Source organism: Scyliorhinus canicula, chromosome 12 (genome assembly GCF_902713615.1).
Source record: "Scyliorhinus canicula chromosome 12, sScyCan1.1, whole genome shotgun sequence".
Lineage (NCBI taxonomy): Eukaryota > Metazoa > Chordata > Chondrichthyes > Carcharhiniformes > Scyliorhinidae > Scyliorhinus > Scyliorhinus canicula.
Window position 1 is genome coordinate 990,019 of NC_052157.1, and position 13,038 is coordinate 1,003,056.

A 13,038-nucleotide genomic window follows, 5' to 3' on the forward strand; every position below is an offset into this window, starting at 1 on the left:
ATTTAAATTTTACATTATACCCCTTACTATTATATTAAGATTTACAATCCAATGACTCTAAACTTGCAGAAAAAAATAGTTGGCCAAATTCTTTATCAATTAAAAATGACTTTTTAGGGCAGCACGGTGGCGCAGTGGTTAGCACTGCTGCCTCACGGCGCCACGGTTCGATCCCAGCTCTGGGTCACTGTCTGTGTGGAGTTTGCACATTCTCCCCGTGTTTGCGTGGGTTTCACCCCCACAACCCAAAGATGTGCAGGGTAGGTGGATTGGCCACGCTAAATTGCCCCTTAATTTGAAAAAAATGAATTGGGTACTCTAAGTTTTTTTAAAAAACGAAAAAGAAAAATAATGACTTTTTGGCCACTATTTTATCTTTGAAATTTTTCATTTGAAAAGGTTGCCGGCCTCGGTTTGTTCCAAAATGTTTGTTGGAAGGACACAAAATCCTGGAGTTGTGTTTAGTGCTTCCTTCCAGCATTTACTGTACCTAGGTGGGTGAAGAAATGTTCACAGCAGACAGGAAATGTTGGTAGAGAACAGTTTTGTTTTCCATTTAGTTTAGATTTTGGTTGAATAAAATGAGTGGTTTTAATGCCATGTCTTGCATATTGATGAGGGATTTCCATGTTGGGCAATCAAACCTCTCAAGCTTACAATATTTATATCTTATCAAATATTCTCAAATCAGGCATAACCTACACAGCAAAGCTCTTTGCACTCAGTCCCAACCCTGGAAGAATGTAATGTTTCCTTTTCCCTGTTACTATTTGGATGGGGTTGCTGGTTCGTGCTGTTTGGGACAGTTTTGTGTAGTCCAGTGGTATCTGGATTGATTGATTATTACTGATTGATTGATTCCTGATTGATTGATTATTCCTGATTGATTATTACCACAATCACAAGATACTTGTGCTGAAAAATTATTTGAAGAGGTGAAATACTTTTTTAATCCTGAATCTGACGAGCTGTGTGGTATATTCACAATGAGAGTGCTGGTTATACTTTCAATTCGGAGTACATTTTCTGAGGCTGTTACTTGAAATCTTGGCCACGCAATGTTAGATGTAGCAACCAAGGGAATGTGTGATCCTACCTACATATTATTAAGTGTTTGTCCATTGTGGTCGAAGATGACCATGACGTCAACTAGAATTCATTACGTTTCAGGTGGCACGTGTTTGAAGATGGCTAATCGGTCCAGTTTGAACTCGTCTGTTGCATGTTGGGCACATGTATTGTTGGTGCAGAAGGGGTGCCTCTGGTTCTGGACACATTAAGTGTCGTGTTTCGCTACATTACAGCATCGACTACATGTCAAAAATAACTTTTGAAATGTTTTGGGATGTTCTGAGGGTGCGATAGACCAATGTGTTATTTTACTTCATTTGCAGTGCTGCTTCTAAAACTATTACATTGATGTGCCAGCGTGCAATATTCTAAAGTGTTAAAGCTGCTGTGCATGTGATCAAGCATAGAATAGATTTCACACTTTGTTCATGCAGAACACCCACCAAAACAAAATGCACCTTCACAATAACAAATGCTGATTTATTTTTAGTGTTGAGATAGATAGCCACCCCTCCAGAGCGAGAAAAAGCAACAAAATAAACCTTCTCTTTCATGCAGTCTTGCTCTGCGCTTCAAACATGATCCAGCCCCAGAAGGGCAACTTCAAAGTGAGTCAGTGAATGTGGACTCTGCTAACCTCAGCCATTGCTGAGAGTGGTTAACAGAAATGATTCCATAAATACACACAATGCTGAAAATACTTCGGTGTGGCAATATCTGTGGTGAGAAACTGAATGAGTTCACATCCCATTGGGGAAGTTTGAAAGTTAGAATTAACTAGTTAAAAGGATGCCATGTTTTATTTAAAATTATTTTCTTGAATAGGGTCAATATAGTAATGTTGTGACTCCTTGGAGAAGCTTTATTACTGGACTGATGGTCTGTGCCAGTGTGAACTGAAAGGAAAATGACCTCTTCTCCTGCCACATCGCTACACCCTGCTCCCCAACTTCCCCAAGTGCCTACAAGCTGCCGGCAATGTGACAGAGCGCAGCCTCACATTGCCAAATCAATACCATCAAAATAAGAAGAGCACTTCTCATGGGATAAAGAACATGCCATAATATTTTTCAATAAACTGTAAAGTCTTGCACTGCTATTTATATGAAAAATGTAACTAATTGTTTAAACTCCAGAGGTGGGGTTGTATATTTAAAGGTTTTTGGCTGAAATTGTACATTATTCTGCTTGGTCTTAAAATGCAATTTTTCAGTTGATTTTTAGCAGTGGTTGGGATTTCAGTCATTGATTGGATTGTCAGTAGAACTGCAGGAGTAGCTGCTCATATTTGTTCTCTAATTCCATCTCTCTGACTGAGAAAATGGGTATTAATACAACAGAGCCACACTCCCAGAGCCAACTCCTAACAACATTAAGCAATGACTCCTGTTTGAGTGTAAGCTTCAGTATATTTCAGCTTGTAATAAATAGATGCTTTGTGTTTAGGAATTTACTGTACATGGTTCTAATTGGCGTCTCTTTCCCAGGAAATACAGCAGCAGAGGGCAGCACAGAAGCTTGCTTTTGCCTTCAATCAAATGAAACCAAAGACCATTCCATATTCTCCAAGGTGGGGAGAAATAATTGGGTCACTATCTATAAAATGCTTCCTGCCAACTTTTGCCATTACAAGTTATAAACTATAAATTTCCATTATGAATAAATGCGTTTCCACTAGTAAAAGGCAGTGTAAAATCTGTTCTCAAATTCCGTCCTCCCGAGTCCAGGGCTTCCTACTTGCGTTCACTGCCCAAAGGCATCCCTGACCTCCTGCAGTGCCATAATCCCTGGCAGGGCAGGGCAAGGCTGTGGTCCTGAATGCAAACCCCCCCTCCCCCAGGTGTCCACGTGCACCTTTACATCTAAGTTAGAGCTGGAAGTTGTGGATAGTGATGGCTGAAGCTCTAATTTATGACAACTTATGGTTGAACAAGAATCACTCCTTTTATCATATCCCTACAGAGCTGAAGGAAGCCATTTGGCCCATTGAGTCTGTACCGACCCCCCAAAAGAGCACTCGACGTAGACCCACTCCCCCGCCCTATCCCCACCTAAGCCCACCCAACCTGCACATCTTTGGACTGCGGGAGGAAACCGAGCACCCGGAGAAACTCGCGCAGGCACTGGGAGAACGTGCAGACTCCGCACAGTCACCTATGGCGGGGATTAAAGAACAAAGAACACAAAAAAGTACAGCACAGGAATAGGCCCTTCGGCCCGCCAAGCCCGTGCCGACCATGCTGCCCATCTAAACTAAAATCTTCTACACTTCCTGGGTTTGTATCCGTCTATTCCCAACCTATTCAGTTTGTCAAGATACCCCTTAAATGTCACTATCGTCCCTGCTTCCACTACCACCTCCGGCAGCGAGTTCCAGGCACCCTCTACCCTCTGTGTAAAAATAAAAAAAACTTCCCTCGTACATCTTCTCAAAACCTTTCCCCTCCCACCTTAAACCTATGCCCCCTAGTAATTGACCCCTCTCCCCTGGGAAAAGCCTCTGACTATCCACTCTGTCTATGCCACTCATAATTTTGTAGACCTCTTATCACATTCCCGTACCAGCCTCCCCGAACAGGCGCTGGAATGTGGCGATTAGGGTCTTTTCACAGTAACTTCATTTGAAGCCTACTTGTGACAATAAGTGATTTTCATTTTTTTTCATTTGGATCGCCCCTCAACCTCAGTCGTTCCAGTGAGAACAAACCAAGTTTATTCAACCGCTCCTCATAGCTAATGCCCTCCATACCAGGCAACATCCTGGTAAATCATTTCTGCACCATCTCTAAAGCCTCCACATCCTTCTGGTAGTGTGGCAACCAGAATTGAACACTATACTCCAAGTGTGGCCTAACCAAGGTTCTATACAGCTGCAACATGACTTGCCAATTCTTATACTCAATGCCCCGGCCAATGAAGGCAAGCATGCCATATGCCTTCTTGACTACCTTCTCCACCTGTGTTGCCCCTTTCAGTGACCTGTGGACCTGTACACCTAGATCTCTCTGACTGTCAATACTCTTGAGGGTTCTGCCATTCACTGTATATTCCCTACCTGCATTAGACCTTCCAAAATGCATCACCTCACATTTGTCCGGATAAAATTCCATCTGCCATCTCTCCGCCCAAGTCTCCAAACGATCCAAATCCTGCTGTATCCTCTGACAGTCCTCATCGCTATCCGCAATTCCACCAACCTTTGTGTCGTCTGCAAACTTACTAATCAGATCAGTTACACTTTCCTCCTAATAATTTATATATACTACGAACAGCAAAGGTCCCAGCACTGATCCCTGCTGAACACCACTAATCACAGCCCTCCAATCAGAAAAAAGCCCGGGTCCCTAGGACTGTGAGGCAGCAATGTTTGCCACTGTGCCTCCCTATCTCCTGTCATTGGCCTGTTCTGGAAGATTCACAAGTTGATATTCAAACCTGCACCTTCCTTGACGATCAAGTCCTGGAGTGGATCTTAAATCCGGAGCTTCTGGTTTTGAGGCAGCGACATTACCCCTTATACCACAAGACCTCCTAGTCCAGGTGTATAGCACGAGTATTCGAAAGCTGCACTTAACTGTGTAACAGGTTTACATAAACAATTGCTGTAATCAGTGTGGACATAGAAATTTATGATTGAAATTGGCAATTGATGATGTCTATACCCTCTGGACCAATTGTCACCCAAGTTCCAACTCTTTCATCTGAATGTGACACAGGATGTCAACTGCCTGTAGTATTGTGCACTGGAAACTAATTAGTTGTTGAATGAACTCTCACAGTTGAAGCTACAATTCAATCCGAAAATATACATGCTTAATCTAGCTTTCCATAATACATGTTTTAATTTCGGACATCACTGTAGAGGTTCCTCAGGGTAGTGTCCGAGGCCTAACCATCTTCAGCTGCTTCATCCATGACCTCCCTTAAGTGGGGATATTCATTCATGATTGCAAAATGTTCAGCACAATTTGAAACTTGTCAGTTAATGAAGCAGTCCATGTCCAAATGCAGCAAGACTTGGCCAATGTCCAGGCTTGGGCTGACAAGTGGCAAGTTAAATTTGCGCCACACAGTTTCCAGGCAATGACCATCTCGAACAAGAATCTTAACCATCGCCCCTTGACATTCAATGGAATTCCCATTACTGAATCCTCCACTATCAACATCCTGGAGTTGCCATTGGCCAGAAACTGAACTGGACTAGCCATACAAATACTGTGGCTTGAACAGAGGTCAGAGGCTAGGAATGAAGTGAGTAACTCCTGACTCTCGAGTCTGTCCACCTACAAGGCACAAGTCAGGAGTGTGATGGAATACTCTCCACTTGCCTGGATGAGTGCAGCTCCATCAACACTCGAAGCTCGACACCATCCAGGACAAAACGGCCACTTGATTGGCACGCCATCCACAAATACACCACACTGCACCTTTGTACAGCTTTTGCACTGTGGCAGTTGTGGGTATCATCTACAAGATACAGCAACTCAACAAGGGTCCTTTGCAGCACCTTCCAAATCTGCAACCACCTCGAAGGACAAGAGCAGCAGTTACTTGGGAACCCCACCAAGCCACTCATCACCCTGACTTGGAAATATATCGGCCGTTCCTTCACTGTCGCTGGGTCAAAATCCAGCAACTCCCTCCCTAACAGCATTGTGGGTTTACTTACACCACATAAATTGCAGCGGTTCAAGAATGCAGCTGACCACCACCTTCTGAAGGGTAGTGAGGAATGGGCAATGAATGCTGGCGTACCAGCGAAACCCCATCCCAGCAATTTTTGAAAAGTGCTAATGGATGGATTTTGATCTTGATTCCTTGTGTGTCCAGTAGCAGAAGTATTGTATTATCCAATGCAGTCATCCGCTATTTCCAATCCTAGTATTCTTTCCAAAATAACATGAATGTAACTGCCCTGCCTTCTAAGGTGGCTGACGTTGTGGTAATAATCATATTTTTAAAAATAACTTTAGAGTACCCAATTTTTTTCTCAATTAAGGGGCAATTTTAGCATGGAGAATGTGCATCCACATGGACATTGACCCAGGGCGGGATTACACCTGAGTCCTCGGTGCCATGGGGCAGCAGTGCTAACCACTGTGCTGCCCGACAATCGTCATATTCTTGTTCTTTTCTGTTAATAATTGCTAAAAATGTTTTCAAGTAAGGGACAATTTATTGTGGCCAATCCACCTACCCTGAACATCTTTGGGTTGTGGGGGTAAGACCCACACAGATACAGGGAGAATGTGCAAACTCTGCATGGACAGTGACCCAGGGCTGGGATCGAACACGGGTCTCTGCCACATTCCGGCGCCTGTTCGGGTACACTGAGGGAGAACTCAGAATGTCCAAATTACCGAACAGGCACGTCTCTCGGGACTTGTGGAAGGAACATAGAACAGTACAGCACAGAACAGGCCCTTCAGCCCTCGATGTTGTGCCGAGCTTTTGCCGAAACCAAGATCAAGCTATCCCATTCCCTGTCATTGTGGTGTGCTCCATGTGCCTATCCATAGAACATGAAACCGGACACCCGGAGGAAACCCACGCAGGCACGGGGAGAACATGCAGATTCTGCACAGACAGTGACCCAAGTCAGGAATCGAACCCGGGTCCCCGGTACTGTGAAGCAACAGTGCTAACCAATGTGCTACCATGCCACCCTATAGAACATTTAATGTTATAAAACATCCCACGGTATTGGAGGATGGCACTTAATAGCATTGTGTGTGATGCTCAGTGTGGCATTACTGTTTGTGAACTGTAATGTTGACCTTTTGTGGAAGGAAAAGAAAATGACCGCAGTATCATTCAGTCCTTGTTACAAAGGTACCGTTACAAAGGACATAAATGACCTGGAGGAAGGTATAGATGGTCTGATTAGCAAGTTTGCAGATGATACTAAGATTGGTGGAGTTGCAGATAGCGAGGAGGACTGTTAGAGAATACAACAAAATATAGATAGATTGGAGAGTTGGGCAGAGAAATGGCAGATGGAGTTCAATCCAGGCAAATGCGAGGTGATGCATTTTGGAAGATCAAATTCAAGAGCGGACTATATGTTCAATGGAAGGGTCTTGGGTAAAATTGATGCGCAGAGAGATCTGGGAGTTCAGGTCCATTGTACCCTGAAGGTGGCAACGCAGGTTGATAGAGTGGTCAAGAAGGCATACAGCATGCTTGCCTTCATCGGACGGGGTATTGAGTACAAGAGTTGGCAGGTCATGTTACAGTTGTATAGGAATTTGGTTCGGCCACATTTGGAATACTGCATGCAGTTCTGGTCGCCACATTACCAGAAGGATGTGGATGCCTTGGAGAGGGTGCAGAGGAGGTTCACCAGGATGTTGCCTGGTATGGAGGGTGCTAGCTATGAAGAAAGGTTGAGTAGATTAGGATTGTTTTCGTTGGAAAGACGGAGATTGAGGGGGGACTTGATTGAGGTCTACAAAATTATGAGAGGTATGGACAGGGTGGATAGCAACAAGCTTTTTCCAAGATTGGGGGTGTCAGTTACAAGGGGTCACAATTTCAAGGTGAGAGGTGAAAAGTTTAAGGGAGATGTGCGTGGAAAGTTTTTTACGCAGAGGGTGGTGGGTGCCTGGAACGTTTTGCCAGCGGAGGTGGTAGAGGCGGGTACGATAGCATCATTTAAGACGCACCTGGACAGGTATATGAACGGGTGGGGAACAGAGAGAAGTAGACCTTGGAAAATAGGAGACAGGTTTAGATAAAGGATCTGGATCGGCGCAGGCTGGGAGGGCTGAAGGGCCTGTTCCTGTGCTGTAATTTTCTTTGTTCTTTGTTTAATTCACCATTTGAATTTGAATAGCTGCAAAATCATGAATCATTCCTGTTGTATCCAAGAATTTGTATATTTTTAGAGTAACAATTTGAAGTTGTCTGGTTCCTATGTCCGTGTACTGAATGTCTGTTTAACCTCAGGTTTCTGGAGGTGTTCCTTCTATACTGTCATTCAGCCAGCCAATGGTTTGCAATTGAGGAGTGCATGACTGGAGAATTCCGGAAATTCAATCACAACAGTGGAGATGAGATCCGTCCAATCAACGTGCTGGAGGAGACCATGCTTGCCTTTAGTCACTGGACCTATGAGTATACAAGAGGTGAATTGTTGGTTCTGGACCTGCAGGGTGAGTGCAACTAGGCTCTGTGTTAAAGTGAGGCAGTCGTGTATTGATTCATTGTGAGATGTGTGTGCTTTTGACATTTGTTTTAAACAAATGCTGTGCATTCTAAATTTGTTCCTCGTGGCTTAATCTTTGAATTTGGGAATTGCACGAGATGCTTTGCAACTGGGAGCAGCCAAACTTTCAAAACTTTACTGAGAAGGATAGTAAAATGTAGAAATTGGAACTTTCCACTAAATTGCCAGCAGAGTTGAGAAAACGACCTGGAATTAAGGCAATGCTTTTTATAGGGTTATTAAGAGAATAGGCAGAAAATGAAGAGTTAGAGTGAGAGAACTTGGATCCTGAAACAAGTAATGTTTGGAATGAATAGCCTTTCCTCTCCTCAAAACGGAATGTCCTATTTCCAAAAAAGGGAACTTGGATTTGCTCAAAGATTTTATTTATTTTAGTGTGCGAATATGCAGATACCACAGCAGGTTGTGGAGCCTGATTTGCAAATGTCTAAATACCTCTTTCTTTATTTAAAGATAATAAAATGTTATACATTTCCTTTTGTAGGTGTTGGGGAGAACTTGACTGACCCTTCAGTAATAAAGTCTGAGGAGAAACGGTTAGTATCTGTTAACGTGGTCTTCCTTCCTCCTTCAACTGGCCGTTGGCATAGGGTGCAATTTCAAAGGCCGTTGGCCATGTTAATGAAGTTTAAAAATAAAGAAAGCTGTTTATTCTCTCTCTCTCTCTCTCTCTCTCTCTCTCTCTCTCTCACACACACACACCACACACACACACACACACACACACACACACACCTCAAATTCAACACGTAAGACATCCTCATTCTCTCACGCAGTCCGGTGCAGGCATGCATTTGATACAGATAATGGTCATGCACACAGATTACCTAGGCCCATAACCTGACCTAACTTTTGGACACTAAGGGCAATTTAGCATGGCAAATCCAGCTACCCTGTACATCTTTGGACTGTGGGAGGAAACCGGAGCACCCAGAGGAAACCCACACAGAAATGGAGAACATGCAGACTCCGCACAGACAGTCACCGAGGCTGGAATTGAACCTGGGACTCTGGCGCTGTGAGGCAGCAGTGCTAACCACTGTTTGTGAGGTTTCTTGTATTAATTTCTAAGACATTAGTATTTAGGTGAACTGTATTTGTATGAGGTACATCTACCCTGGCTGCCTAATGTCTTTTAGCTTACTTTGAGTCTGATTCACAGATTAGCTGAATTGATGTTGGTGGAACTAACTACAAACAACTCCTTGTTGATCTTTTCAGCAAACAAAGGCTGCTTCCATGTGGCTTTTCTCAAGTTCAAAGTATTTTTCAAAATAAGATGGGGTGCTCATGTTCCTGACACAATCTGTGCTTTGTTTCAAGGTAGTGCATCAACTCGTGTAAAAACGAAGTTCCGCTTGCTACATTCTTTTTTGTAAATTTAGAGGACCCAATTCTTATTTTTTCCCAATTAAGAGGCAATTTAGCGCATTCAATCCACCTACCCTGCACATCTTGGGGTTGTGGGGGCAAAACCCACGAAAACACGGGGAGAATGTGCAAATTCCACACGGACCCAGAGCCGGGATCGAACCTGGGACCTCGGCGCCGTGAGACTGCAGTGCTAACCCATTGCGCCACCGTGCTGCCCTCAACTTGCTACATTCTGATCTACTGCAGCACCATTTTCCCACACTATCTCCGTATCCCTTGATTTTTACAAATATAAATTTAGAGTACCCAATTCTCTACAATTAAGGGACAATTTAGCGTGGCCAATCCGCCTACCCTGCACATCTTTGGGTTGTGGGGGTGAGACCCACACACATGGGGAGAATGTGCAAACTCCACACGGACTGTGACCCGGGGCCGGGATCGAACCCGGGTCATCGGCGCTGTGAGGCAGCAGTGCTACCCACTGCGCCACCGTGCTGCCCATCCCTTGATGTTTTTAAGATGTAGAAATCTATCTCAGTCTTGAACATGCTCAATGACTCCGCCTCCACAGCCCGCTGGGACAGAGAATTCTAAAGATTCACCATCCTCCGAATGAAGAAATTCCTCCACATCTCCCCGTGGGCACCAGCCCAAACTCCATCTGGAGCTTCTGCCTCTCCTTCAACAACCCTGCATCCGGGGCCTCCGAATATCTCCTGTGTCTCTCTTTCTCTGCCCCACACCACCTCCTCCGCTAGTAACCCCACCTTCAGCCTCCCCCCGGGCGGAGCGCTGTGGCCCTTGCTGTCGTATTCTTACATTAGCTTTCCCCGCTGGTGTAGTGGCCCCACCGGGGCTGGTCTTACCCTGTCATGCCCTCTGACTGTCCGCTCCCTCTGCCTATCCCTCACCTGCCTGCCACAGCCCATGCCCTTCCCTTTAATCTCATCTTTCTGATGAAAACATGGTAGTACAGTCCCACGCAAACATTGTGTGTGTCCATCATAATAATAATTGCTTATTGTCACAAGTAGGCTTCAATGAAGATCCTGTGAAAAGCCCCTAGTCGCCACATTCCGGCGCCTGCTCGGGGAGGCTGGTACGGGAATTGAACCCGTGCTGCTGGCATTGTTCTACATTACAAGCCAGCTGTTTAGCCCGCTGTGCTAAACCAGCCCCTGCTAAACCATCAAATTGGTTTTGTTCCTCTTCCTCCTCTACTTCACCTTCAGCGTTGCCTTGCTTGCCCCTTGTCCAGGTTGTTCGGCCTAACAGACTTTTCCACCTCCGCTGGGGTGTTGAAGTAATGTTCCTTATTCTGGTACGTGACCCAGAGCCTGGCTGGGAACAGCATTCCAAATTTTACTCTGTTCCTGGACAGGGCCAATTTTGCCTGGTTGAACTTGGCCCTGCGCTTTGCCAGGTCTACCCCAATGTCCTGCTAACTCCAGATTCTGTATCCTTCCAAGCTGCTCACCTTCATCTGTGGTGACCTCCTCATGATCCTGGTAACGATGCAGTTTTGCGATTATCGCCCTTGGTTGTTCCCCCACCTTGGGCTTCAGCCAGAGTGATCTGTGCGCTCTGCCGATCTCCGGGGGTTGGGGAAGCTGTCCCTCGTGACTAGGTTGCCCAGCATTTGGGCAACATAACCCGTCAGATCACTGCCTGCGAATTGCCCTTGATCCCCTCTGGCAGGCCCACAATCCGAATGTTCTGGCATTGGGACATCCCCTCCTGGTCCTCAACTTCCTCCCTCAAACTCCCATGGGTCACCACCAACCTTTTAACTTTGTCCGTCGACACCTTTTCCAGCTCGAGGATCATCTTATATTACTAGCTAGCTACACTCAAACTGCAGGGTAAATTCTATCATATTGTGGTCTCTGCTCCCAAAGGGTTCCTTCACCTTAACATCCCTAATCAAGTCTGCCTCATTACACATCACTAAATCCAGAATTGCCTGTTCCCTAGTGGGGTCTACCACAAGGTGCTCCAAAAAACGTCTTTTAGACATTCCACCAAATTCCTTTTCTTGGGATCGCTACCAACCTGAGTTTCCCAGTCCACCTGCATATTGAAGTCCACCATGATTATTGTAATATTGCCTTTTTTACATGCCTTTTCTATCTTCTGATTTACTTTCTGCCTCACATCCTGACTACTGCTAGGGGGCCTGTACATAACTCCCATCAGGGTCTTTTTACCTTTGCGATTTCCTCAACTCTACCCACACATTCTATGCCTTCTGATCCTATATCGCTCCTTGCTATCGATTTAACTTCATTCCTTACTAACAATGCAACACCGCCCGCTTTGCCCATCTACCTGTCCTTTCGATAGGACACATTCCCTGTTTTCTCTATGCCTCCCTTTTTAAAGGGACGGGTTACATAGCTTCACTCCAATCTGTAGCAACTGTTCCAGAGTCTATAGAATCCTGGAAGATGACCACCAATAAATCCACTGTTCTCAGGCCACTTCCTTAAGTACTCTGGAGATGGCGATTATCAGGCCCGAGGGAGTAATTGGCCTTCAATCCCATCAATTTCCCCAACACCATTTCTCTATTAATACTGACCTCCTTCAGTTCATAACATAGAACATAGAAAATACAGCACAGAACAGGCCCTTCGGCCCACGATGTTGTGCCGAACAAATTAATCTACACCCCATCATTCTATCGTAATCCATGTACCTATCCAATAGCCGTTTAAAGGTCTCTAATGTTTCCTACTCAACTCCTTCCACAGGCAGTGCATTCCATGCCCCCACTACTCTCTGGATAAAGAACCTACCTCTGACATCCCCCCTATATCTTCCACCATTTACCTTAAATTTATGTCCCCCCTTGTGATGGTTTGTTCCACCCGGGGAAAAAGTCTCTGACTGTCTACTCTATCTATTCCCCTGATCATCTTATAAACCTCTGTCAAGTTGTACTCATCCTTCTCCGTTCTAATGAGAAAAGGCCTAGCACCCTCAACCTTTCCTCGTAAGACCTCCATTCTCCATTCCAGGCAACATCCTGGTAAATCTCTTTTGCACCTTTTTCCAAAGCTTCCACATCCTTCCTAAAATGAGGCGACCAGAACTGCACACAGTACTCCAAATGTGGCCGTACCAAGGTTTTGTACAGCTGCATCATCACCTCGTGGCTCTGAAATTCAATCCCTCTGCTAATGAACGCTAGCACACCATAGGCCTTCTTCACAGCTCTATCCACTTGAGTGGCAACTTTCAAAGAACTATGAACATAGACCCCAAGATCTCTCTGCTCCTCCACATTGCCAAGAACCCTACCGTTAACCCTGTATTCCGCATTCATATTTGTCCTTCCAAAATGGACAACCTCTCACTTT

At 45.0% G+C, this 13,038-nt stretch overlaps 1 protein-coding gene across 7 annotated transcripts in view; it reads left to right on the forward strand.

Annotated features, from left to right (window-relative positions):
- Nucleotides 1-13,038, forward strand: part of trpm7 (transient receptor potential cation channel, subfamily M, member 7) — a 215,726-nt gene that overhangs the window by 180,844 nt on the left and 21,844 nt on the right. For 6 of the 7 annotated variants that reach the window (XM_038813819.1, XM_038813820.1, XM_038813818.1 and 3 more), the window contains 3 exons: nucleotides 2,559-2,641; nucleotides 8,020-8,225; nucleotides 8,784-8,835. In XM_038813819.1, coding sequence (XP_038669747.1) covers nucleotides 2,559-2,641; nucleotides 8,020-8,225; nucleotides 8,784-8,835 — 341 coding nt within the window. The remainder of the gene's footprint in view (nucleotides 1-2,558; nucleotides 2,642-8,019; nucleotides 8,226-8,783; nucleotides 8,836-13,038) is intronic. The other variant, XR_005462557.1, reaches the window with a different exon arrangement.